Raw genomic sequence first — 26,088 nt, 5'->3', positions numbered from 1 at the left:
TTCAGCTACGTGTCCTTATATATGGACATAAAAAGAGCTGAAGAATGTATAAGTGAGAAAAGCAGAATAATGTATGTTGTATACTACCTGTGTGTTGGAAGAAAATGAGACATATTTGTATTTATGTTTATATGTAAACTCATATTTGCAGAAATAACTCGAAAGATGCACAAGAAAGAAAAATGTGACCTGCAAATGTTGGGGAGGTAGAGACAGTGGTTGAAACAAGATTTCTTAGTTCAATTTTTAGAGTGTTTTGAATTTGAAATCATATGAAGGTATAATCTACCAATTTTATTATGGTCCTGCCGTGTATATTTCTTCAACAACACTTCCTGATTAATTTTCCGTATCTTTAACAATCTGCATTTTTTTGTAGATGCATGTTAGTCCGTCATGTGACATCATTTAGTTTATTTTTCTGGTTTCTTATTGGGCGATTGAGTTCATTTGCAACTGTTGTGAATGGTGCTACAGCATTGCACGTAAATCTTAGTGTGTTCATGTGTGTGTGTGTGTGTGTGTGTGTGTGTGTGTGTGTTCTATATTACTTCTAAAGTATATCTGCCAACAGTAGATACAAATGCTATTGAGGACTTGCATGTATTCAGCATAAAAACTCATCGCATTCACAAAACTCCAGGAGATGTGTCGCTGTAAGTCCATTTTATAAATGGGAAAATTATGGCACAGAGAGTTCAAATAGCTATAGATCCAAGATTTAAACCCAGGCACTTGGGGTCCAGAGTCCAAGCACTTAACCCCTCCAGCACCCTCCCTTCCCATGTTAGTGCAGCTCTCATGGGGTTCTTGTGACATCGGGAAACATGGTGCACGTGAGACACTGGTCCAGGTCTGACACACCAGCCAGGCATGCAACATGTTATAGCCTTTGCCACTGGAGTGTCTTAAACCAAATGAGTCTAATTCAGCTGCCTTTTGAAGGAGTAATAACTTGGGCACCTTCACTGGCTGTGGCTCCCCTGGGGCCAGTGCCCCCAAAGAAGGCATCACAAGGACTCTCTCAGGGAAATAGTTAGAAATGTGGAATTGGCCATGATTACAACCAATGCTGAATTTGAAGGCTCAGTTGTCATGCTGTTCCTTACCTTAGCCTCTCAGATTTCACCAAATGAAAGAACACAGAGATAAAAGTACACTTTTGATTATTTTTATTATGCCTGTTATGAACAACAGAGCAAAACTCAGGTAGCAAAGATGGCAGCTTCCAGAAATGTAAAAGAAAAGGCCTCCAGGCAGTTATCTGGATACAGAGCCCCAGGGGCCGGCTGTACTCAGAGGCGAGGGTGCTGGGTGGCTGACGGGCTGGTGGGCGTGAAGGAGAGAGCGGTACTGAAGCCCCTGTGGGTGCCCCCTGGCCCCGCCCCTGACTCATGGCAGAGTCTGTTCTTGGTGCAGAGTGACATTTCCTGTTTGCCCAGCAGTTTGTAAACCCATTCTGCAGTGATGACACATAGAAAAAAGACACATGTGAACTGCAATAACCCACACCCAGAAAGAAAGCCCCGCTAGAGCCTCAGCAGACACCTTTAGCGAAAACAGCCAGTAAAGAAAAGTGGAGCCTTGGGCCACCATGTGTTACAACTCTTCTCATTGCAGCAGAGTGCTGGTCTCCCAAGCAGACAGTAGGTGATGATGATGGTGTAGAACATGCTCTTGACGAGGAGGATGACGTAGGTGTAGTAGGCAGAGGTGTTCGCAAGCTGCAGCTGTAGGGGGTCTAAAAGAAGCCATCGGTTAGTTTCACCTGTTGTTTTGAAAGGCTAGGACTTACTAATGGGAGGTAGGTCGTATTATGCAATTCTGATGACCTGGGTGGAAGTGACTTTCCTGCACCAACCCAACCCAACAGTAAACATCTATACCACTGTCACCCCTACCACCACCACCAAGACAACCCAGAATCCAGCTTGCGGGTCAAGTGAATCAACAACTTCTGTGAAATTCACTTAGTACATTCCAAAGTCTTAAAAAGGAAGGTTATGTTTTAGATGAATGAGTCACCCTGAAAAAAAACATTCGTGATAAGTAGCTTTTACCATTTCTTCACCCCCCAGCATGTCTGTAAGTAACATATTGTTAGCTATTTAGCTAATATGCTTTAACCACTAACTAAATGCCAAATATTTAATTTTGAGAGTTTTGTGGGCAAAGCCTTAATCTTACTTAATTTTTCAGTAACCTACGAGATTATTATTTTCATTCCCATTTGACAAATAAGTTAAGGACAGAGAAGGAATTTGCCGGGTGTCATACAACTAGTAAGTATCACAAGCCAGATCTTAATCCCCGCAACACAATGTTCAAGAATACATTCTTACCAACTCTAATTCTGCACCTCCACATGCAATAAGTACCCCCAGCAACAAACAGTTAAGCAAAAATATAATGATGAATTACTTATTTAGCAGCATCTTAGCCATTACACATTGTGCATTAATGAGATTCCTACCAAGTGTAGGAATTTCCACACTCCATGGAAATTTGGTGGTGTTCACAGTAGGGTGGGTGGGAGGTTTTACAAGAAGGCATTAGTTGTGGAGAGCACTAGGTGATGAATGGAAGTGGTGAATCATTCACTATATTGTATACCTGAAACTAATATTACACGCTAAGTCAACTAACTGGAATTTAAATAAAAACCTAAAAAAATAACAAAAGAAAATAAAGTGGAAGGAAGTAGTTAATCCAAATTCTCTCCAATGTTAGGAGGTCATAACTAACTCCCTTGTCTTTCCTGAATATTCCTCATTGGAGCTATGATGTTATAGAATGATTGCCTTTACTATCCTTTGAAGTTACCCAGGAAATATATGATGTCAAGAAGTAATTAATGACAATGGTTGTGGGACCAACTGACTACTCAATGAACCGGAAGGCAGGGTCTCTTCCTGTGGAAACTTCTTGTACAGGCTTTATCTCCAGAGAATCAGAACTCCAGAATTATTAGTACTTGGTATGAAAAGGGACGTTGAGAGGTGAGGTACTCATAACTTCTTGCCTTTGGTCAGGTAATATGTTAGCTAAGGTCCTTGGTATTGGATATGGAGGGCAGATCAACAGGGGTAGAACCAATGCTCCTCGTCACTTTCTTGCACAGATGTGGGGAGAAAGGGACAGAAACTAGTACTTCTAATGTGTCAGCTAAATTAAATACCCTATGCTAGGCATTCCACATATGTGACCTTACGTCTTCAACAACTGAGGGAGGTGTTATTCATGTTATTCCTGGTTGGCTCAGATAATGTAAGTAATGTACCCATATTCATGCAACTAATAATTAAAAGGCTGAGGTTAAAAGTCCAGTTTGTGGCACTTGAAGCCCTGCACCCACACCCACACCCCATGTGTGCACCTGTCTCAGGACCTTGGCTTTGGAGTTTCTTGCACTATGATGACATCTTAGAGGAAGAATAGAAAACTGAGTAAGTATATGAACTCTTTTCTCCCCCACTTGATTTTTGAGAGAAAGAGAGAGAGCGAGCGCATGAGTGAGGAACGGGCAGAGAGAGAGGGGGACAGAGGATCTGAAGTGGACTCCACACTGACAGTAGTGAGCCTGATGAGGGGCTCAAACTCGTGAACCAAGAGATCATGACCTGAGCCTAAGTCAGACACTTAACCAACTGAGCCACGCAGATGCCCTAAGTATATGAACTTTTAAACCCTCTGTGTTGAAGCCTCAGATCTCACTGTGTGGCATGGTGCAAGGCATTTAATTAATTTTTGATCACTGCCCTCTTGTGTAAAATGGGAATAAAATCCTCCATAGTGAGTATTAAGAGAAATAAACAAAATGCACTCACAGTAACACAACGCCTTCTGTACAAGAACCTCTCAGTGTCGGTTCATGTTACTAAATATGAGCAAGAACACAGACTTAAAAAAATGTAGAAGCAACTCGATACTGTGTTTTCCTCAGTAAAAATAAAGGCCACAGAAGCGAATGAAGTCCATTGAGGAAAGACTTCAGAGCCCCTCACTGCACCCCTAAGACTATAAAGTCCTCTCATTCCCAAACTAGCATTTATTGTGTGAAGTTGATCCCTGGGAAATGAAGGACTGACTTAAAGTATCACTCAGTCCATTTTGCAAGATCCTGCCATTATGAGGCTTCTATCTGAAGCCGGGGAAGTTCAAAAGTAAACCTGATCAGGAGGAAAAATGCTATAACATATGATAAAGGCAAAGATACAAAGCCTTACCATTTTCATCTTTCAGAGAAGCTTCGATAGAATCAATGACAGCGAGCTCTACAAGATATAAGAACAAGTATTATTCAATTGTTCATATTCATTATTTGATATGTGTCTGTGTTGGGGCTGAAAAGAAAAAGAAAGAAAGAAAAAGAAAAGGAAAGAGAAAAGGAAGAAGGAAGGAAGGAAGGAGACAGGGAGGGAGGGAGGAAGGAAAAGAGAGAGGCAGAAAGAAAAGAAAGAAAGAAAGAAAGAAAAGAAAGAAAGAAAGAAAGAAAGAAAGAAAGAAAGGGAGAGAAGGGAAGGAAGGAAGAAAGAAAGGGAGAGAGAGAAAGGGAGAGAGAAGAAGGATGGAAGGGAAAAAAGAGAAAGAGGAAGGAAGGAAGATAGGAAGGAAAGAATGGAGGAGGGGAAAGAGGGAGGGAAGAAGGCAGAATCTGTCAATCCAGATAGAGCCATTACAAATATGAGCCCCACAATTCCAGAAATGGTTGACCTGATTTTATATAATTCAGTAGATCGATTCATAGATTGTGTTTCTGCACATGAAGACGTTGAAGTTCATGAATGATGCATTTTTTTTCTTTTTTTCTCACAACTAGCGGGTAATGTCTAAGACTATCTTGTTTTCTTCCTGTGCTCATAGCTCCTAGCACAGTGCCTGCCTCAAAGTAAGTGTTCTGTAAATACTTGTTGAATTAAAATAATAAAAAAATAGAAAAAGTGATTGCTATACAGTCCTCAGCACCCACTGCTGACATGAAGGGATACTACCAAAATAATTCTTCCAACCGTGGAATCCACAGCAGAATCTTACATGTTGGGAGAAGTTTGGTTTACATAATTCTCCCGTAGAAGCAAAGAAAAGCAGCCCTACCTTTCAAACCCTGCACTCCCCAGTAACCCCAACTCCTGCGCATGTTTTCTGGAGTGGAGCTGTTTAAGGACGTGAGAGCAATGCTAATGAAAGCCAATACCTATCGAGTGATTATGACCTGACCGTGCCAGGCACTGTGTGAAAGGTTCACTTGCATTGTCTCACCTGATCCCTCAGTCACACTGATGTGAGTTGAATCTGGAGGGCTCCATGTTACACACAAGGAAATACGGTTTAGAGAGTCTCACTTTACCAGACTCGTACCAGAAATTGGCTGAGCCAGCACTCACATGACAATTATGGGAGCTTAGATGAGCTAGAGCAAGTGGGAAGTACCTTGGGACACAATCCACAGAAATCGAACATACCTCCAGCACTGTGGACTCTCAGACATCATCTCTTCTAGTACCTTAATCGTTCTTGCGAGTGACCCTTTTTATAACAGAAGCTCAGCATTTCAGTGCATTCTTTCCGGGGACAGAAAGATACACTGAGTAATAATTATAGTTTTCTGAATATATAAAATCTGAGGTTGTATTTCTCTACAATGTTTAAAAAAAAAAAAAGCCCAACATACATAATAAGACAAAATTCCTTTAAAAAGATCACTGAATCGGGCTCTGTGCTGACCGCTCAGAGCCTGGAGCCTGCTGCAGATTCTGTGTTTCCCTGTCTCTCTGCCCTCCCCCACTCACACTCTATGTCTCTCTGTCTCTCAAAAATAAATAAACATTAAAAAAAATTTAAAAAGGTCATTGACCATGGGATGCAGGAAGAGAGAGTTACAAGGTTGTTTTTGTTTATCCTTTTTCCACTCGATGTGTCCTTGTCCATACACACATGGTTCTGGGATGCAATTTTACACACTCCACACAATCCTGTTTTGGGGTGTGCTTAAAAAATGGGTTTGAGGTGCAGTCTTTGGAGTAAACCCCCAAAATAAAAATGTTTGTGTAATCGTATTTAGATGTTAAAATATCCTTAAGAACTAATTAAAAATTTTTTCAATGTTTATTCATTTTTGAAAGACAGAGACAGAGCACAAGCAGGGGTGAGGCAGAGATGGAGGGGGACACATAATCTGAAGCAGGATCCAGGCTCTGAGCTGTCAGCACAGAGCCGACATGGGGCTCAAACTCACGAACTGCAAGATCATGACCTGAGCCATAGTTGGATGCTCAACCGAGTGAGCCACCCAGGCACCCCTCCTTAAGAGCTACTTTTAAAGTGTCTTAAAAGTCCCTTTCTATTTTATATGGAGCCTTTACTCATTAAAAGAGAAATAAGAATCTCTTATCACCATGCATTGATTGAGGTAAAAGCAGTAAGGTAGCAATTTTTCAAATTAAAATCTGTGTATGTACCCTAGGTTCTCTTTCTCCATGCAAGTTGATTGAAAACTTGGACCAGATTAGTTTTATCTCTTCAAAAGCATGGATTTTTTGTCCTATATATTTTTAGCTTTCATCAAAAATAAAAACAACAAGCAGCAAACCTATAGCAATAGAAATTTGTTGTAGAATGGTATCAGAAATGCCTTTGTTAGCTTTGTTGCTATGAGAAGACCTGGGGAGACATTCCTTTCAGAAATTAATTCTCAGGGAAAACACATCATAAATTAGAACTTCCCTCTTTCCAGTAATCATCACCATGAAACTTACTGTGTTTTTACTTTGATCACTATAAAAATCAATACCTAAAGACATTAGCCCAAGGGCTACATTAAACTTGTGCTTTGCTCATTTGCCTCCTCTCTGTTTCTTAGCTGTAGAAATTTTTAAAAATTGGGGCTGTTTGCACTCTTACCTCAGTTAGTTTTAGGAGAGGATGCACATAAATACAAGAAGCACATGAGTAAATGCATTCATGTTATATTTTCAAAAGCAAGCATTTTCACTGACATGATTGTATTTCTTCTTCATCACAGCCAGGGAGAAAGCAGAGATAAATGTTCAACCCTAATTTGATCATTGGAAACACTGAGGATCCAAGAAGATAAAGATTCATTTCAACAATTTCAAGCGGTACACAGCAAAGGTCTTTGCACATTTAGTTACGTGCGTATTCCCCCTGCTTCCAAAGGGCTTGGTAACCACAGGGAAAGGTACAAACTGGTTCTGTCCAGTGGGCCCTCTGGGGCCTTGGTCTGTTATGTCAAGGCTCAGGACTTGACTTCTGAGTCTAGAGGTTATTGGATCACAGCCGGGTGCCCACGCTATCGAAAAATGATCAGCATTTGTACCAATGGTGATCCTACGGGACACCATGGCTGAATCACAAGTGACCGTGAGTGACTAGGAAACGTGTATTCACTCTACTGTAGTGATCCTCCTGGGGACAGTGGTCCATCCTGCATCCTTTCCAGGCCTGGCACACACTCGTTCTGCAGTGTTTGCTGGGCAGCATTTCCCAGGGGTAGAAATACATCCATTATGTAGAATGGAAGAATGTTTGTATACATTAGCCTCACACAGTCTTTACGTACCAAATTTCACCTTAGAGTGGTATGTAAAATTCAAATCTAAAAAACCCAAGACCATACCAAGACCTCAGCAACCAAATTATACTTTTTTTTTGTTGTTGAGCTGTGCTCTGGCTCTTCAAATGAACAGCATTTTGTCACATACAGCTCGTTGTTTATGGGTTATACTTTGAGTACAGCAAGATTGAAATGAGAGGGACTTGGCTGGGTAGAACATTATTGAAAGATGTGTAATTGTTCTTATTTTCTGATCAAGTAAGATCCTTAGAAATGGACTCTCTTGAACATTTATTGTGTGTGAGGTTGCTAGGTGCCTTTACATGTACTGTTTCATTTAACCCAAACAATGATGCTAAAAACATCACTGTAACCTTAATATTTTGGTTGATGAAACTGAGGTGAAAAGGCTAAATGAATTTTTCTTTTTCTTTTTATGTTCCAAAACCCATAGTATTTTAGTTCTATGGAGAAATAGCAGGACATTTATGCTACCATTAGGTAACAACATTTAAGAAAGATTTATATTTGTTTCTTTTCATTAATATTTGACAGAAAAGGTAGGCTACTGGAAGGTTATATATTATATTATATTATATTATATTATATTATATTATATTATTATACTACATTATATTATACTTAGATTAGATTAGATATGCACATACCTTTTTTCATTGAGTGAAAAGCAATCTCATGATCAACCGCTCCTTTATTAGTCTCGTGTGTGAAGATACATTTGTGTTCTTTATTTATTGACTTTTTAGTGCGCGTCAACCAGGTGTATTTCATGTATGTGTCCTTCGTCTTCATGGTGTTTCCCTGCTGGGATATCAGAATTCTTTTGCTGTTCTTTTCTTTCCAGTCTATCTTGACAACATCAGGGAAGAAATTCTCAAGAAGACAAAGATACGTTCCAGTCCTATCGAATTTTATTTCAGCCATCGAAGGAAGAAAGAGTGTGGGCTTGGGGGAAGTGTCTGCATCAAGGCTTCTATCTGTGGGGGGAAATGGAATAACAGTTAAAAACATTATTAGAGAAACACAAACATTGTGTGGTTTGGAACCACCTAGCACAGAGTGAAATGAAAGAAAGTTGCCATAGTATTCCTGCTTACCATGGTCTTTCATCCACAGTGGTTATGAGTTGCTCACTTTCTTAGTTTCCATGGGAAAACAGGTACAAGAGGTCATGTAACTTTCCCAAAGTCAGAGCTAATAAGTAAGTGGTACAGTGTGGATAAACATGAGATTTTTTGAAACCGTACACATAGTCACTTTTTGAATGGGAATCTACTTCCACACATACTTGACAATCTATCAAGTTGAACTCTTAGCTTCAAATATGGATCCCATGCCCACTTCTAAAGTAGTGGAATCCTCCTCCTTGACTTCTGGTTTTATAGAACAACTCACTATCCCACCTGAATCACGCAGTTTTTTGAGTAGGACAATGTTTAAAGCTGCACCTCCAAATTACTTACAGTGCCTTGAATTTAGAAGCAACGTGGCAACATATACAAAACTGCTATTAAAAAACTCTGATTATTTTCAGAAATGCCTTTATATTAGCTTCATGGAATAACACACTTACCAGAATTTGGTTTTGCTGTGGAAAATGGTCACTAAAAGCACATTTTCTATTGGAATTTCATTTGAAGTTCAAGTGTGACTAGGAAGACATCGTATTTTGACTCTCAGAGTCTCCACTCAAAGCATAATCTTCCTAGAAAGCTGCTGAACTGTTTACAATGCCACAATAATTGGTGATGTCAGCTGCTGAATAAAGTTTTATGTAAGTAGTGTAGTGTTAACAGTTAGGGTTCCAGAGTTTCCTGTAGACATAATGGCAGAATACATAACAAAACATCATAGTTTTCAGGGGCATATGTTGGTATGTTAGTTGATCACACATTTACTATTAATGATTGAAATGATAAATGTTAGAATCCTTTCAAAATTGATTTCCAACTGAAATGCAAGTGCTTTACTGATATTCTCTTTGGGCTAGTTTGGAGTTAGTTTAACAGTCCAATGGACAATTTCTTAAGAAAAAAGCAGTCAGATTTCTCATTTGAGAAGTACAAGTAAAAAAATTATTTTGGGGGGGGTACTGTTAATACTCAATTTTATTTTTTTTTTAGGAAAAAAATTTTTTGAAAATTTCTACCTGTGTAACAAAGCTCCTGATTTTTATACTAAGTCAGCAAGCAAAGGATGAGTTTTTATTCATGCTGCAGGTAGAATTAGGGCATAATGTGCTTATTTTAAGTTTATACATCTTGCTTGTAGTACAAATAGTTTTTTATTCATTATAACAATAAGATACTGTATATTTCTCCAGCCATATACTCTGCTTTTAATTTAAAAAACAAGCTAGATAGACAAGATTAATTTTTCAGTTGTACATGACATTTACCTAATTTTAGCCTGTAGTCAATATATTAAGGAATCTAATTTTCATCTTAGAAAATTTGTGTATTTTTTTTAAATAGGAATACTTCTGATTCCTGATAGTATACAACTTTAAAATCAAATGATGAACTTGAGAAGTTTCTGGATGGTAACATACTGTTTCTAACTCTTGTCTCTTTTCCTTTTTTTTAATTTTTATTTTAAAAATTTCTTTTTAACGTTTATTACTGAGAGACAGAGAGAGACAGAGCATGAGCATGGGAGGGGCAGAGAGAGAGGGAGACACAGAATCCGAAGCAGGCTCCAGGCTCTGAGCTGTCAGCACAGAGCCCAAAGCGGGGCTTGAGCCCACAAACCATGAGATTATGACCTGAGCTGAAACCAAGAGTCGGATGGCCAACCTGCTGAGCCACCCACACGCCCCGAGGTTGATAGTTTTTCAAGTCTAACTGAAGATGACTTGAAACATCAGACAAGATGTTTGCAAATCCCACTCTGCCACACAGATGCTAAACATGCACCATTCAAACGCATTAAAATGCTAGAGCCTAAGGTGAGGTTTACTTCCCAACACAATCCCTCAGGTTGCCTTATGTCCTTGGGCAACGTCCTCAGTTAGAGTAAGCTCTTCTACTGCTCTGCTTTGATCAAACAATACTGCTTGGACAAGATATCAACCTGAAATAAACCCAATGCTAGTTTCAGAGGTAGCGCTGGTAACATGGATTTGGCAAATATTACTTGGGACGAAAAGTGCTGCACTTTACGCTTACATCGCACAAGTATAGAATAGTGAAGTGAATGAAAAAAATGTTTTTTTTAAAAAATTTTGTAAGTGAGTAATTTTCTCTTCAGATAAAAGATCCAGTGACAGCATCATAACGGGATGCCCAAACAGAAACTCGGACCCGGAGACAACTCAGGAATTTGCTCTAAAGTGGATGTTTTAGATGCATATGAAAAGTCTGAACAAAATTTGTAATGAAATGTGAGGGCAGAAAAAGCAATATTTCTGAAGTGATGCTGTACTGATATCATTTTTAACTTTGTAGGTATAATTCAATTAAGATATTAAATATACAAATGAATACTTGACTTTTTATCTATATCACTGTAAGTTTATATATTTAAGTTCTGAAACTTCCTCCCTATTTCTCTATGTCTGGATATTTCCACTGAAAAATGAGAGATCACCTTTTATTCAGGCTAGCAGTCTTTAAAGTGAGGCTTATTACAGTCTCATCATTTTTACAAGCAGGTGACAATGAGTCTTAGGAGTTGGAAGTATTTCATAAATTCGACCATTTGTTCTAAAATGACATGTAGACTAGATGGTAATTAACATATTTTTCTGTACTCCTGATTTCATTAAAAAACTCCAGTGGGTGGTAATTTGAATTCTTGAAATTGTCATTCTTTATCTCTGACAACCTAATTTTTATAGTAGCTATTTCCATATTTAATTTCATTTAGTCTTTGTAACATCCTCTTGAGATGGTTGTTACATTGATAGAATGAATGGAAGGAAAGATGGCAAATATTAACAGCAATAAGTGTCTCTGAAAATTTTTAATTTTTTTCTTTATTTTTCTATTTTCCAATTTTTTCCATGATAATCATTTATTATTTTTATAATTTTAAGAAAGCAATAATGACTGAATCAAAATTTAATCACTAAAGGATGGTTATCCAGAAAGTGATAGATCCAGATCCACAGTCTATATTTTGTGTACCACATTCTCCTAAAAGACATCTTTCAGGACTCCATGAATTATATCTAGGTCACCATTATTTAATTAGATTGTAAGAATTTACATTGATTACGTAGTCAATTGGAAAAAGGACCAGAAGCTTGCTTTTCAGCTTATGAGTTCATTTGTGCCTATGATCACAGCCATTAAGGAAAACACAATATATCATCTTTCATTTTTTTCAATGTTTTACCACCTTTGAGAAAATTCTTAAAAATTTTTATTTGACTCACCTAGTACCCTAGCCATCCCTGTGAGAAATTCTCCCCCCTCAGGCAAAATTTCATTTCTAAGGCTAATGAAGAATGAACAAATTTAATACTGCATTTAGGGGAAAAAGCCTAGCTTATCACATTTTTGAATATGTTTACACAGGTAAATATTTCAATATTTGATATTAATTATCCTTTGACAAAACACAAGTTTAGCAATTTTTTTGATTCATCCTTTTTTGTGCCATTTATTTATTTTTGAGAGACAGAGCCAGAGCACGAGTGGGGGAGGGACAGAGAGAGAGAGGGAGACACAGAATCCGAAGCAGGCTCCAGGCCCCAAGCTGTCAGCACAGAGCCCGATGGGGGGCTTGAACCCACGAACTGTGAAATCATGACCTGAGTGGAAGTCAGACACTTAACTGACTGAGCCACCCAGGCACCCCGTGTTCATTCTTTTCCATTAGTTATTTTTGGATTTAAATGAATAAGATAAACTTCTTTACAAAACTTTCAACACAGAAAACCCAAATGGCCCTAAGATCTCCATCCCTTAGAAACCCCCAGTTGCTGTCGCAAGATAGCTCCTTGTCAATGTCCTTCAGGAGCTCAGGCGGCAACTACCCCCAAGGACTGGGACACAGTCACCTACCTCTCCAAGGATCCTGCTGCCATTTGTGACCAAACTGGGACCGAATCCTAGAAATCTGAGCCGGCACCAGCACCTAGCCTGCCGCCCCTGCATCGCCTGCCTCCCCTCCCTACGGTATATGGAAGAATGAAAGAATATTTACCTGTGACCCTGAGCAGTGTGCCAGGACCGAACACTTTGTTGCCCCAGCTATACCAGCCATACCCATCATACCACTCCCACTGTCTGAAAAGCTTGTACAGAAACCTCCCTTTGTGCCACCTTTTAAAATTGTGCCCACATTTTTTCAATATTTATATAAACATATAAAAAGTAGGTCCTGCTAACATTACACAAAGATGAACCTCAAGCAACATCACATCAGAGATGAACTTAGTCAAGAATGGATGAACTGACCTCTCTCTGCCTGGGCAGCTGGGTTGTGTCTTTCCATCTCGCTCACACGCATTGGAGAATATGGTTTTACCTTCTCTCGACATTTTCTTGACCCTTAGAAATCTCTTCCCTTAAAAGACTTTGTCGTGCAATATCGCTTCTTTTATTAGAGTATAATTTGCAGTTATTATTTATTTTGTTTTTGAAGAGGAACAAAAAAGTATTTAATAAATGAATCTTCAATATTTTTACATGTTTTTTTCTTATTTCTAGGTATTGAGGGGTCGCTATCTTGTTTGACTGTAGATAAATTCTTTCCAGAATCCAAGCCCCACTGATGGTAGACCAGATGAGTAGTTACAGTCTGAAATATTAATAATAATCTCTTAATCTATTCATTCCTGAAAGACTGCCTGTTTGAACATGAAATTACCCCAACAGTTTCCAGGCATTGATTTAAAATCCTGAGATGCTCGTGGGGTGCCAGAGTGGCCCAGTCGGTTAAACGTCCGACTTTAGCTCAGGTTGCAATCTCACAGTTTGTGGGTTCAAGCCCCACGTCGGGCTCTGTGCTGACAGCTCAGAGCCTGGAGCCTGCTTCGGATTCTGTGTCTCCTCCTCTCTCTGCCCCTCCCCTACTCATGCTTACTCTCTCTCTCTCAAAAATAAATAACATTACAAATTTTTTTAAATCAAATCAAATCAAATCAAATCAAATGCTGAGGTGCTCATCAGAGGATCCTGTCTGGTCTGGTCTTTCTGCCGCTGCCCCGGCCTGAACAGAAAGGCAGCTGTGGGTCATGCGACCAAGTCCTGCTTGTAGGTCACCTGCTCCAGCTGTCCTGCCCAAGTCAGTGTTTCCGGCGCACTTGATGCCGATGCGGAAAGAAGACTGAATGCGATGGTGTGGAAAGGACTTGTCATTTTATAGCAATACCCTAAGAATCACATTTTGAAAATCTAATGAATGCGTATTCAGCATGACTTACTGGATATTTTGGGGGGAGGAGAGGCCATTTTAATGCCATGATTGGAAGCAGAAGCATTGTTTTCTGTATGAGGAGCAGTATAAATTATGAGCTATTACTAATTAAGCATTCAACTAAAGAGTCTATTTTATTTAAAAAAAATTTTTTTTTAATGTTTATTTATTTTTTGACAGAGAGAGAGATAGCATGAGCGGGGGTGGGGCAGAGAGCGAGGGAGACACAGAATTGGAAGCAGGCCCCAGGCTCTGAGCTGTCAGCACAGAGCCCAACGCGGGTCTCCAACTCACAGACTGCGAGATCATGACCTGAGCCGAAGTCAGACGCTCAACCGACTGAGCCACCCAGGCGTCCCTAAAGAGTCTATTTTAAAGGTCAGACTGCACATGAGTAAATATCGACATATAAAAACATGGCTAAATGTTTCTAGTATCACATCATGGCCTACACCATGCATTCTGGGATGGACAGGTCTCTGTTGGATCCCACTTTTTTGACATAGTAACTGGCCATGTGAGTTAAGGCAAATGACTGAACTTCTCCAGACCCCACTTTCCACATCTGTGAACTTGGAATACGAGGATTTTCTGTATAGGGCTGTTGAGGAATGAATGAGATAAGGCGCTGAAACTAGTCAGTATGGTATCTGGCCCTCAGTGAAACTTAGCTAATATTATTATTCTCTTCAAGGGGGGGGGTGGTTTCAGGCCATTTTATCAAAATTTTCCACCAAACAAAACATCTAGATTTTATAAGCAATAGGTATTATACAAATTAATAAAGAGAGCTCATGAATCCAAGACTTTCTCTGTCTTACAGCTACATGCCGAAAAGGGATTGTGGCCTGAAGAAGCCACGATCTAGAATGCTTGTCCTGTAGACCAAAAGCTTTTTGAGTGTTGGGGCCGTGTCTTTTTTACTCTTTATCTCTAGCATCCAACACTGAAACTGTGTTCAATAAGTGTTTCCTGAGATAATAAATGAACAAATGAAAACGTAAACCCAGGCAGACAGACTTTTTCTATGGACTTTGGAGTTGAAATGGTTTATTGAGCTCACAAAATCCATTAAACTGGACTGTCGCTAGGCAATATCACGAGACTCACAATAGCACAAATTTCGACTAGTCTCAGGCTGCCCTCTAAGAAGCTAGAGTAGTAAGAATTAATGGGATTATTGACATTTTGTAGTCATTTACTGTAAGAGTAAATTATTTTTCAACTGCTAAAAGCTGAAAGCAAAAGCAGTTACAGAATTTGGCAGGTTATTAGAGAAAGAAGCACTAGTCATTAAGAACGGAGCACTATTCATACTAAAAGGAACTTAATCAAAGTGTCTGTCTCTTCAGAGACCATCTACAAAAAAAGCAGCTTGAACCATTAACTCACACCAATGGTTTATAGACACAGTCCTAAAAATCATTTTAATTTCAAGACTGAGTCTATTTTTGTGTGTATATTTTTCTAAAAGTAGAAGTTCGCTCCACTTGCAAGCAGAGAAGTAAATAAACGTTTGCAAAGTAGTTTTATTTCCATGTAGAGTGGCTGTAGCTGCGAAATTGCTGCCCATAAACTGCTCTGATCCTAAATTGTTTTTTTCTAAAAAACATATATCAGTTTTTTTATTCACACGATCAAAGCAGAACAAAGTTACTTACCCGGGGGAGTTACTATGACCTTAGTTCCTTCTGCAAATACCATGATCCAGCCTGATTCATCACACTGGTTAGAGCTTCTACAAAAATGTCAGCCTTGTCCTGAGCCTCATGGCATGACTGGCAAGTAGAAACCTGGTCCTGGCAACTTGATCTTCTGTGTTCCCTTGGAAGTCCTTGAATATAGGCTTCATGGCGTCTGACATTTTATAAATTTTCCTCAGATTAGTTGACAAAAATGTCTGTTTTCCAAGGAGCCAGTAATTACTGAAAGTGCTGATAGAAAATGGAAACAATGAAAGCACCAGTAAAAAAGAGAGATTGGAAGTAACTAGGCAACCAACCAGTTATCTAAATTACCAGGAAAAGTGTTCAGAGAATTAAGATGTTTTGATTTCCAGGTGTTCGAGTGTGTGAAACTGCTTAGAGATCTCATCAAAGGCAAAAAACCCTTCTGTTCTCACAAACACCAAGCCTGCTCCGTTAGCAATCTGGGATTGTGTTTCTGAAAGAGGAAAGTCTTCAGTAACCAGAAATACAAACATACCAACAGAAATATACTCGAGAAGTGTGAACAGTGTTCTCCATTTTAAAATCAGCTACTTTTACCATTTGACAACATGATTCTCTACCACACAGTGCAAAAATGAGAAAATAATTTGTTAGGACATTTTTTCCTGGAATAAAAGAAGAAAATTGTAGAAGTCCATCTTCTATGAAATACTAGATTCCTATTTAAACCATAATTTGAAAACAAAATCCAGTTCTCTGATATGTTGAAAAAAAGAAGCCTCTCGGAAGTTATTCTGTGGTCTTTGGAAATGCACATGTAGCCCTATCTCTGTGGTTAACTAGCTTTGGACAAGTCATTTGCCATCTCTGGGTTCCCATGTCTCCGCTTGTTGTGTGGGCACTGGGCTATGTGTGTCCAACAGGCCCTTCCTCTTCCAACAGCTCATAAACCTGTGATTAAGAGCAGGAAAGGGCCTGCTGTGGTTGCTCAAGTGAGAAAGGAGTTGAGGGTTAGTAATAAAGAAGGTTTTCTTACAAGTCCTTCTGACTCTATGACATTGTGAGATCCCAGCAGGTACACTAGCAGGTATCTTCATCAGACTGGAGGACCTTACTGATTATCAGGTAAAAGACTCTGTTGTCTTTCCCATCTGTGTACAAGCCAGAAATGGTAATATTGGTTGAGCCATACAGGATTCGTTTCAGAGCCTCTGCTTCTTTTGGTTGTTACTGGTGGACGATGGTCTTCGAGAGAGTAACCCAGACTGCTTACAATGTATATAAACTGTTCTTTCTGTTAGGTAAAGGAGAGTCGATCCTGAGGGATGTTTATTTTGGTGTCTCCATTTGGAAAGCATGGGAGTGAAATCAGAAGCACTTGAACAAGTTGAAAGTGGACATAAAAACAGTGAAAAGACAGTCAACCTACAAGCCCAAGCCAAAGACACACAAATCCATGGGGTTGGCATTGCCAGTAACTAGTCAGAATGGACTCTAAGTGGGGGACATGAATCAGGACTGGGGAATCAGTGGCAGCCCTCATTTTTTCAGAGGCAAGGAAGGAGAGGAAGATTTACTTTAGAACCAATGGCATACTTTCTCAGTAAGACCTATGTCAGTGTTATTTTATTATGTTCCTGTATAAAGAAATATGAGATCCCAGAAGACCTCACCAAGACATCTGTGTAATAATAATTCAATATTATCTTCCCTTTGGGGTAAATGCCTTCACATTTTTCGTTTAGGTTTTGCTTCAAACACATGTACCCTTAAGCTCTTTTTCATCTCTGAGTTACAGATTTTTCACCAAATTTTGTGAGTGTGGGAGCTATATAGCTATCATGAGAATTGGAAGAAAACTCTTACTACTATGTAATAAGAAATGAGATAATAACCGGAAAATATTATGCAGAAGTATCTACATTTTATAGGTCATTAGTTTATAGAAAGTTCCCAAAGCTTGGTGAAATTGAACTATTATTATAGTTACTGCTTTAGGTGTTATGACATTACTGTCCTCTGCTGTGAATGAAAAAAAAATCTTGGAAGAAAAATATCCTTTGGTTTATGACACTCAACTCTTATCCTATTCAAAATTCTTAGCTTTTCAAAATAAAGAAAAATTTACTGTTGTTTGAAGGCCAATGTCAGATGTGACTTTTAATGAGTCCCTGAGCTCCTGTATTAGCTGAGATGGCTCAGGGAAGCAGTTCAGTTGTAATGGGAAAGGACACTGTGGTGTGTTGACCTTGTGCTTGAACTGTCCTGTGTGGAACCTCCTTCGGTCCCCAGCAACCCTATGAGAAATATTTAGTAATGTTCCTGGATCGTGCTGTCAGTTAAATGGCTGAGCAGGAATTCAAACCCAGGTTTGCATCACTCCAAAGGTCTTGTGGTTTCCATCATTCATCCATCCATCTATCCATCCATCCATCCATCCATCCATCCATCCATCCATTCAAAGTCAGCAAACCATTTTGCACATTGATATGGCTCCCTTCCCAGAAAGCTTCTTATCAAAAGAGAAGTGGAAGATCAGGACACGAACAAAAGCCAGCCTGGGCCCCAGAGAGTAAATAGATGATAAAGTGACCTAACTGAAAGATCATCACAGATTGAGTTCTTAGGCTCTAACGTAAAACCTTGCTGAGGACACAGATGCAGGAGAAAAGTCTTGTATAGATGGTAGCCAGGTCCCTCTGAGAGGCAGAAAGGCGTGGGTATATGTTTTTGGGGGTGTGGCGTAGTGGGAGGGCTTCTGTTCAGTGTCAGTGGCACATTTCCATACAGTGGATCCCAGCAGGTGCAGTCATACAGCCCAGCACCTGCCTCATTAACTCGGTGTATCCTCAGGCTCGCTTGGCAAATCCCTCTGTCGTTTCCTGGCTTCATATTTTTCCTCACTACACCTTGTTCGTGGACCACATTTTCACTTGAGGAAATACACAATGCATTTTAGAGGTTAGTCTGGCTTTTGTTGGTACCAGTGTATTATTATTATACATTCTTCCTTAAGACCCATTTTTATTTGGCATTCAAAAATGTTGTGTTTCCTTTTTTCTTGGTAATAGATGGTATGACTTGTGTTATAAAAATGTCTCCACTTGAGGATGGTGTCAGGAGAAGTGGTTGAGTACTGGGCTGATCACAGAGCACATGTGAGGGCTGATGTGGTAAGAGGAAGGGGCGCTCTGAGGACACAGTGAGGAACCATAGATGGCAGAGAAAGGGACCCACAGCATTTACCCCAAATCATCCTGCAAAATAAGACTACTAACCTATTTTATCAGCAGAGTTTTCTCATTACTGTGCATTTGTTACCATCCAATGATATTAGTATAAAGAAGCCATTTTCTTGTTAAAAAATTATCGTCCTTCACCAGTTCAAATTAGAGAGTGGGAGGTGGGGGGTAATTCTTACAGTTCTCTTCTTCTATGACTTATGAATTATCTGCTTTCTTTCTCTGCCTCTGTCATATTCTCTCTCTCTCTCTCTCTCTCTCTCTCTCTCTCTCTCTCCTTCTCTCTCTCTCTCTCTCTCTCTCTCTCTCTCTCCTTCTCTCTCTCTCTCTCTCTCTCTCTCTCTCTCTCTCTCTCTCTCATCCTTCCATTGCAGTTTGGGTGATTTCTAATGGCCTATCTTCATGTTAACTAATTCTTGCCTTATATCTCTTAAATCCACTGATGAGCCTTTCAGGGCATTCTTCATGTCTGTTACGATGTTTTTTATTTCTTGCATTTCCTTTGATTCTTTCCATCTCTCTAATGAAATGATTTGTCTGATCTTGCATCTTGTTTACTTTTTCTATTAGATTAGATCCTTTAAAGTGTTCATCAAAATTATTTTAAGTACCCTGATGGTTCCAACAACTCTGTCATGTCTCAGTCTGGTTCTGGTGACTGGTCTGTGTCCTCACACTGTGTTTCTTCTTGACTTGCTGAGTCAAGAGTCTGAGTGTTTGTCTGGAAGCTGGCCATGTTGTGTGGTAGAATAGATACGGAGGTAAATATATTTTGTGCTTGAAAGTGAGCACACCTTTCCACTTTGGCCTTTAGTGTGGGGCTTTCTGTTAACTATTCAGGACGTAGACTGGGTTTGGAGCTGGTTGTTGCTAAGTTATCGGGTTGAAATGTGTTATTGTCAGAGTCCAGACACTTAAAAATTCTCTAATTGTACTTTGTCTCTTCACTTGTCTTTGAGTCTTCCCTTTGTTCTGATCCCCAGAGAAATTCTGTCTCTCAAAGTTCTCTTAGCTCTATTCTACTGTTACTTTCACTCAAAGTTTGCTACCTTGGAGGTGAAAGGTCACAAAGGGAGACATTCTCTGGTATTTTTAGTAAGTCTCATTTTGAAGCGGATACAATGAAACTGGGTCTTAATGTCACAGTCTTCACAGATATTCCTGCCTCTTCTTCAGAGATGGAACATTTTCAATCCTTGTTCCTCTCCTCCCAGGGCAGGAAGTACCCACCTACTTCAGGTCGTGGGTTTGATGCCTATCCTTCTGCAGATGACCTCTTGTTACCTTGGGACATAGGGGAGATGTTCTGGAAAAAGTTTTGGTGGTTGCCTGCTTTGCTTTCTCTCAACCGCAGCAGATTCCACCGGCACCTCCCCTGCCGATGAAGTCACCTCTTGTCTCCAGGGGTAACGGGCTGGATGGGGTCTGGGTGGATTTCAGCAGTAGTTGCTGTTCCCCTCCTGTAGCACCAAAGGGGGAGCTTTGTCTGGGTTGTCCCTGGTCTTCCCTGCAAGAATTTTATGGGATTCCTCCAGAAGAAGCTTAAAAGGTGATGGAAAACCCTCTGTTTATGGTTCCAAGGGTTCACCCCCCCCCCCCGCTAGTCTATACTGTCTGATATTTTCTAAGTAAGTATGTTTGACAACCTCTATCCAAGGTGAGAAATGCTCACATCCTATGTCTCCCTGAAAGTGCCTGTCTGCCTCCAGTTTTTGTGTAAGTCACTTACCTACAACCTCAGTTCTCTGATGGATTCAAACAAAGTATTAAATCTCAGTTTGTCCCGATTTTTTTAATGTTTATTTATTTATTTTGAGGGTGGCATGGAGGGACAGAAAGAGGGAGAGAGAGAGAATCCCAAGCAGACTCTGCACTGTCAGCACAGAGCCCGATGTGGAGCTTGACCTCGCCAACTGCAAGATCATGACCTGAGCCAAAATCCAGAGTCAGAACGAACCATCCAAGCCCCCTGTTCTGCTTTTTGAGTGTTTCTGTAAGATGGGCGCTGTGACATTTCCAGCTCTCTGTATCTCTGAGCACATGTGGGTCCTTTTTCTTCCTTTTTTTTTGGTTTGTTTCTTTAATGTAAATTGTTATTTACATTAAAATTCTTCTATCAGAAGAAGAGAAGTAAATTTCAGTTGAGTTCTGCCCAATTACCATTATATCTCTTTCCAATTTTTAACTGAATTTCTTTTAGTATTAGTGAGTCTTGAGACTTCTCTCTGTATTCTGGACATCAGTCTTTTCTCTACATGTATTTTGAGAATATTTTCTTTTAAGCTGTGGCTTTTCTTTCCATTTTTTTGAAATGTTCTATTTTCTTTCCATTTCAGTCTTGAATAGAACAGAAATGCTAATATTGAGGAAGTGCAATTTATTAAATATTTCTTTTATGCTTCTTGCTTTTTGTGTCCCATATGAGGAATCTTTCCCCAACCCAAGGTTACAAAGATTGTCTCCTATATTTTCATCAAGAAATGTTATTGTTATAGTTTTTACAGTTAGGCCTAGAATCCAGTTTTTTAATGTTTATTGGTTTATTTTGAGAGACAGAGACAGCATAAGCGGTGGGGGGGGGCAGAGAGAGAGAGAGAGGGAGAGAGAGAAAGAGAGAGAGAGGATCCCAAGCTGGCTCTACACTTGGCATGGAGTTGGACACAGGGCTCAAAGTCACAAGTTGCAAAATCATGACCTGAGCTGCAATCAAGAGTCAGACACTTAACCAATTGAGCCACCCAGGGGCCCCTAGAATTCATTTTTAGTTAATTTGTATATATAATGTTTGGTATGGATTGAGGTTTATTTATTTATTTATTTTTACATAGATGAACAATTGTTTCATAATCAGTTGTAGAAAACTGTATTCTTTGTCCATTGGATTTCCCATGGATTTTGTCCATCTTTGTTAGGAGTTACGTAAGCACTTCGGTGTTGCCCTATTTCTGGATTCTGTTCCTCTTACCTATGTGGGTATGATTTCACCCAAACCCCTTTATCTTGACCATTGTAGCTAATAGTAAGTGTTTAAACTCTTTTCAAAACAATTTTGCCAATGCTATGTTTTCTGTAATCCCATAGAAATTTTGCAACCAGTTTATTGATTTCTATGAAAAGTTTTCCTGGGATTTTGGTTGGGGTTACATTAAATCTATTTATCAGTTCAGAGAATGTTTGCCATCTTAACTATATTGAGTCTTCCAATCTATGAACATGGTACATCTCTTTATTTATTTACTTCTTCTCTGATTTCTGTCATTAAAGTTTTATTGTTTTCAGGGGCACCTGGGTGGCTCAGTTGGTTAAGCGTCCGACTTAGCCTCGGTCATGACCTCATGGTTTGTGGGTTCCGGCCCCAAGTCAGGCTCTGTGCTGACAGCTCAGAGCCTGGAGCCTGCTTTGGATTCTGTGTCTCCCTCTCTCTCTGTTCCTCCCCTGCTCACACACACTCTCTCTCTCTCAAAAATAAACATTAAATTTTTTTAAAAAAGTTTTATTGTTTTTAGCATACAAATCTGTTTTTGCTCAAATTTACTTCTATGTATTATAGAGGTTTTTTGACATTGTTTTTGTTGGTATTGTAAATGATACTATTTTGTAAATTTCTGTTTCCAAATGTGAATTGCCAGGATATGAATTACAATTGATTATTCATCTCACCTTCTATTGTATTTTGTATAGTCCTCCGTTAGGTGTATGTGCCATCATTTATTCCACCACTGTCCCTATGTTTGGATATTTATATCATTCCCAACATTTTGCAGTTACACAATGAATAACTTTACCCATTTGTATTTTCACATTTTTGAAAGTTGTGCCTTTAGAGTATATTTCTAAAAAGTGTTTTTACTTGACAGATAAATGCATAGAAACTTTTGTTATATATTTCCAAATTTCCCCACAAAATGATTGTATTTTGCACCAATGTATGATTGCCCGTTTTCTCCCACTGCTTCACCAACAGAATGTATTGTCAAACTTTTAAACTCTTGCCAATCTCATGAGTGAGAAATGGTATCTCACTGTAGTTTTTATGGGTACCCAGAAAATCAAGGGAGGCAGCCTTGATTGTGTGCTGGTTTGGGGATGATGAGATTGCCTTATTTCCTTCGCACACCCTGTGCCCCTCCCAGGGTTGCATACAGTACATAGGAAGAGATGCCTTTCGTGTTCAGTATGAAACCTTTCACCTTCTGGTTTCAGGGCGGAGTGATGTGAAACTGTGCAGCAATTTCCAATAACTATATCCAATACGGAGATCCCTATTGATATTGTTTGGATGCCACAATAATTCCAAAGGCATGAGCAGTAGAATGCATTTAAAAGCTTAATTTGGCCCCCACAGTACAGATGCAATGCCAGAAAATCCCAATTTCAATGTCCTATCATTCACTTGTTTGGGACAACACCAGATAGACTAGAGTGTAGACTGGGTCATGCTTAAAGCCTGCCTAGACCTCATAGCCTCTCTCATGAGTATGTCAATACCTAGATCTTCTAGAAGTAATTTTGGTATGGGATAACTACATTGATACTACTATTTTTTTTTAGCATTTATTATCTTTTAGGTGCCGTGCCTTATATATATTATTTCACTTTCTCATCTAAAAGGTCTAGACCTTTGAGATGTTATTATATTCACTGTTGTACAGATGAGGAAAGTGCAGCCAACAGATGTTAACTCGTGTATCCAGAGTCACAAAGCTGGTACCTATGGGAGCCCAGATGCGTACTGGGAACTCAGTGAAAAAATTCTGTGGAGAAGGCAAAATATAATGATGACAATATAGGTCTTTCATTATTATAGCACTGTTGGGCAAACACCGTTTTCACTGTGGACCATTAATTTATAGTTTTACTCCTACAGTGTATCCATATACAGATACACATACAATTGTATAATTATATACAGAAAACTAATTTATACACATACATAATTTTAAATTATATGTACACACACACACACACACACATATATATATATGTGGTCATTCACATATAGACTTGTATATACAATTTATCTTTATTATGATCTTATGAATATTTTTATAGCTGAAATTTATAATTCAGTGTACACTTTAACATCTTAAAGTGTGTATTTTTCTTAATAAATTTATAGTAAATCATTTTTATTTTTTTATTTATTTTTATTTTTTTTTTCAACGTTTATTTATTTTTGGGACAGAGAGAGACAGAGCATGAACGGGGGAGGGGCAGAGAGAGAGGGAGACACAGAATTGGAAACAGGCTCCAGGCTCTGAGCCATCAGCCCAGAGCCTGACACGGGGCTGGAACTCACGGACCGCGAGATCGTGACCTGGCTGAAGTCGGACGCTTAACCGACTGCGCCACCCAGGCGCCCCAGTAAATCATTTTTAACATTTTAAAAATCAGCGAAAGTGCACAGAAATAAAAATTATCCATCACTGATGGATAATTTACCATCTTAAAACTTTTAAATTTACCTTTATTAATATACACACATTCACATAACTGAGAGCTGACCATATATGCAATTCTTTGCTCTTTTATGTTTCTCAACATTTCCAAGTTAGGATTTTCAACTTTATTCCTTAAAGTCACCATTTTTGGTAGACATCTAGTGTTTCATATTTTGAGTGCAACACTGATATGCTTCACCATTTGCCCACCATGGACACCCCCGGGAGGGTAATGAGAAGCTGATACAGCTTCAACCCTTTTGTATTACTCATAAATGACCCTGTACTTTTAGATCCTGACTTCTCCGACTGTGAAGTACACAGAGATCCTGCAGGAACCTTGTGAAACGAGATCGGCATTCAGGAGGCCTGGCTGAAGTTTGATTTTCTGCATTTGTAACAAGCTCCTAGGTGAAGTGGAGGCTGCTGGTCCATGAATCAAATGTTGGGCACCAAAAAGTTAGAAAACGCATCCAAATGATTTCATTTTCAAATAGGCAATAATAACCCATATACTCACTGCAATGCCCCAATATATTGAGCATGAGGCATGCCCCAAGCGAAGTGAGAACTTTATACGCATTATTGACGTTACTTCTCTCAGGACTTCCTTCAGGTTAATATGTTTCCATTTTAAAATAAGGAAAATGAATCAGAGATATGTTATACAATTTATTCAGAATAACTTCATAGATGGGGAGGGTGGCTATGTAATGAAGGGACATTGAAGAAACACTAAAAAATAGGGAAACATATAATAACAATAAATGTCACTCTCAGTGTATCATTCTACAGTGGTGATTGACAAACTTTTTCTGCAGAGGGCCAAATGGTAACATTTTAGGGTTTCTGAGTCTCTGTTGCCAACTACTCAATCTGCAATGTATTGCAAAAGCCCCTATAGACAATTTATGAACATGTGGACAAGGTTGTGTTTCAGTAAAACTTTATTACAAAACTAGGGACTGCTGGGTATGAATATAGTTTGCTGGCTTCCTGTTCCATGGCAACCATTATGGTTAATTGTAGTGTTTTAGTGTTTTAGTGTTTTAGTGTTTTAGTGTTTTAGTGTGTGTGTGTGTGTGTGTGTGTGTGTGTGTGTGTGTGTTATAGGAGATACAGAGTAGTAATATTATTACACAGAAAATTAAAAATTCATTAACAATTTAAAGTGTGTCTTATAGGGGCACCTGGGTGGCTCAGTTGGTTAAGGGTCTGACTTTTGGTTTGGGCTCAGGTCATGATTTCACAGCTCGTGGGTTCCAGCCCCACACTGGGCTCTGCATTGAAAGTGTGGAGCCTGCTCTGGATTCTCTCTCTCTCTCTCTCTCTCTCTCTCTCTCAATCTCTCTTGCCCCTCCCCATTTGTGCTTGCTCTCTCTCTGTTTCTCTCAAAATAAATAAATTAAAAAATAAAGTGTGTCATATATACAGGTGTATTCTATATTGTTACATAAACAATCTCATCATTAAATGTACAAAATCAATACAACAGTGACTGTTATGTATACATAATAAAAAGACTTTTGTTACAATGTACAAAATATCTAAAGGTACCAAGAGAATTAAAACTACCTTTCCCGGGACATCCACTGTTGAAACTTTGAAGAATTCCTTTGTGTTTGTTTTTTTAATGTATTTGAGAGCTTACTATATAAACCATCTTGATGTTTCTTTGCTCAATAAACAGCTTTTGTTATGCCTATCTTTCCTCGTAGAAAAATTCTGGGGACCCAGAAGTCAGAAAAAAATTGACTGCATAATAAAATTCTCTG

General features: G+C 39.1%; 1 protein-coding gene and 1 long non-coding RNA gene across 2 annotated transcripts in view; one reads left to right on the top strand and one right to left on the bottom strand.

Moving 5' to 3' along the window:
• Window positions 1–1,155: 1,155 nt before the first annotated feature.
• Window positions 1,156–26,088, bottom strand: part of LOC101092505 — a 31,602-nt gene continuing 6,669 nt past the window's right edge. The window contains exons 3-6 of the mRNA XM_045052203.1: window positions 15,622–15,685; window positions 8,242–8,571; window positions 4,227–4,274; window positions 1,156–1,741 (exon numbers count right to left, since the gene is read on the bottom strand). Of these exons, the coding sequence (XP_044908138.1) occupies window positions 1,551–1,741; window positions 4,227–4,274; window positions 8,242–8,571; window positions 15,622–15,685 (633 nt within the window). The 3' untranslated portion in view covers window positions 1,156–1,550. The remainder of the gene's footprint in view (window positions 1,742–4,226; window positions 4,275–8,241; window positions 8,572–15,621; window positions 15,686–26,088) is intronic.
• Window positions 4,559–8,558, top strand: LOC123383837. The gene is made up of 3 exons (XR_006594108.1): window positions 4,559–4,888; window positions 7,022–7,131; window positions 8,439–8,558. It is a non-coding gene; the product is annotated as an uncharacterized LOC123383837 (long non-coding RNA).

Source organism: Felis catus, chromosome A2 (genome assembly GCF_018350175.1).
Source record: "Felis catus isolate Fca126 chromosome A2, F.catus_Fca126_mat1.0, whole genome shotgun sequence".
NCBI classification, from domain to species: Eukaryota; Metazoa; Chordata; class Mammalia; order Carnivora; family Felidae; genus Felis; species Felis catus.
Note: the sequence above shows the minus strand (reverse complement) of the source record. Positions and strands in the feature narration are given on the sequence as shown.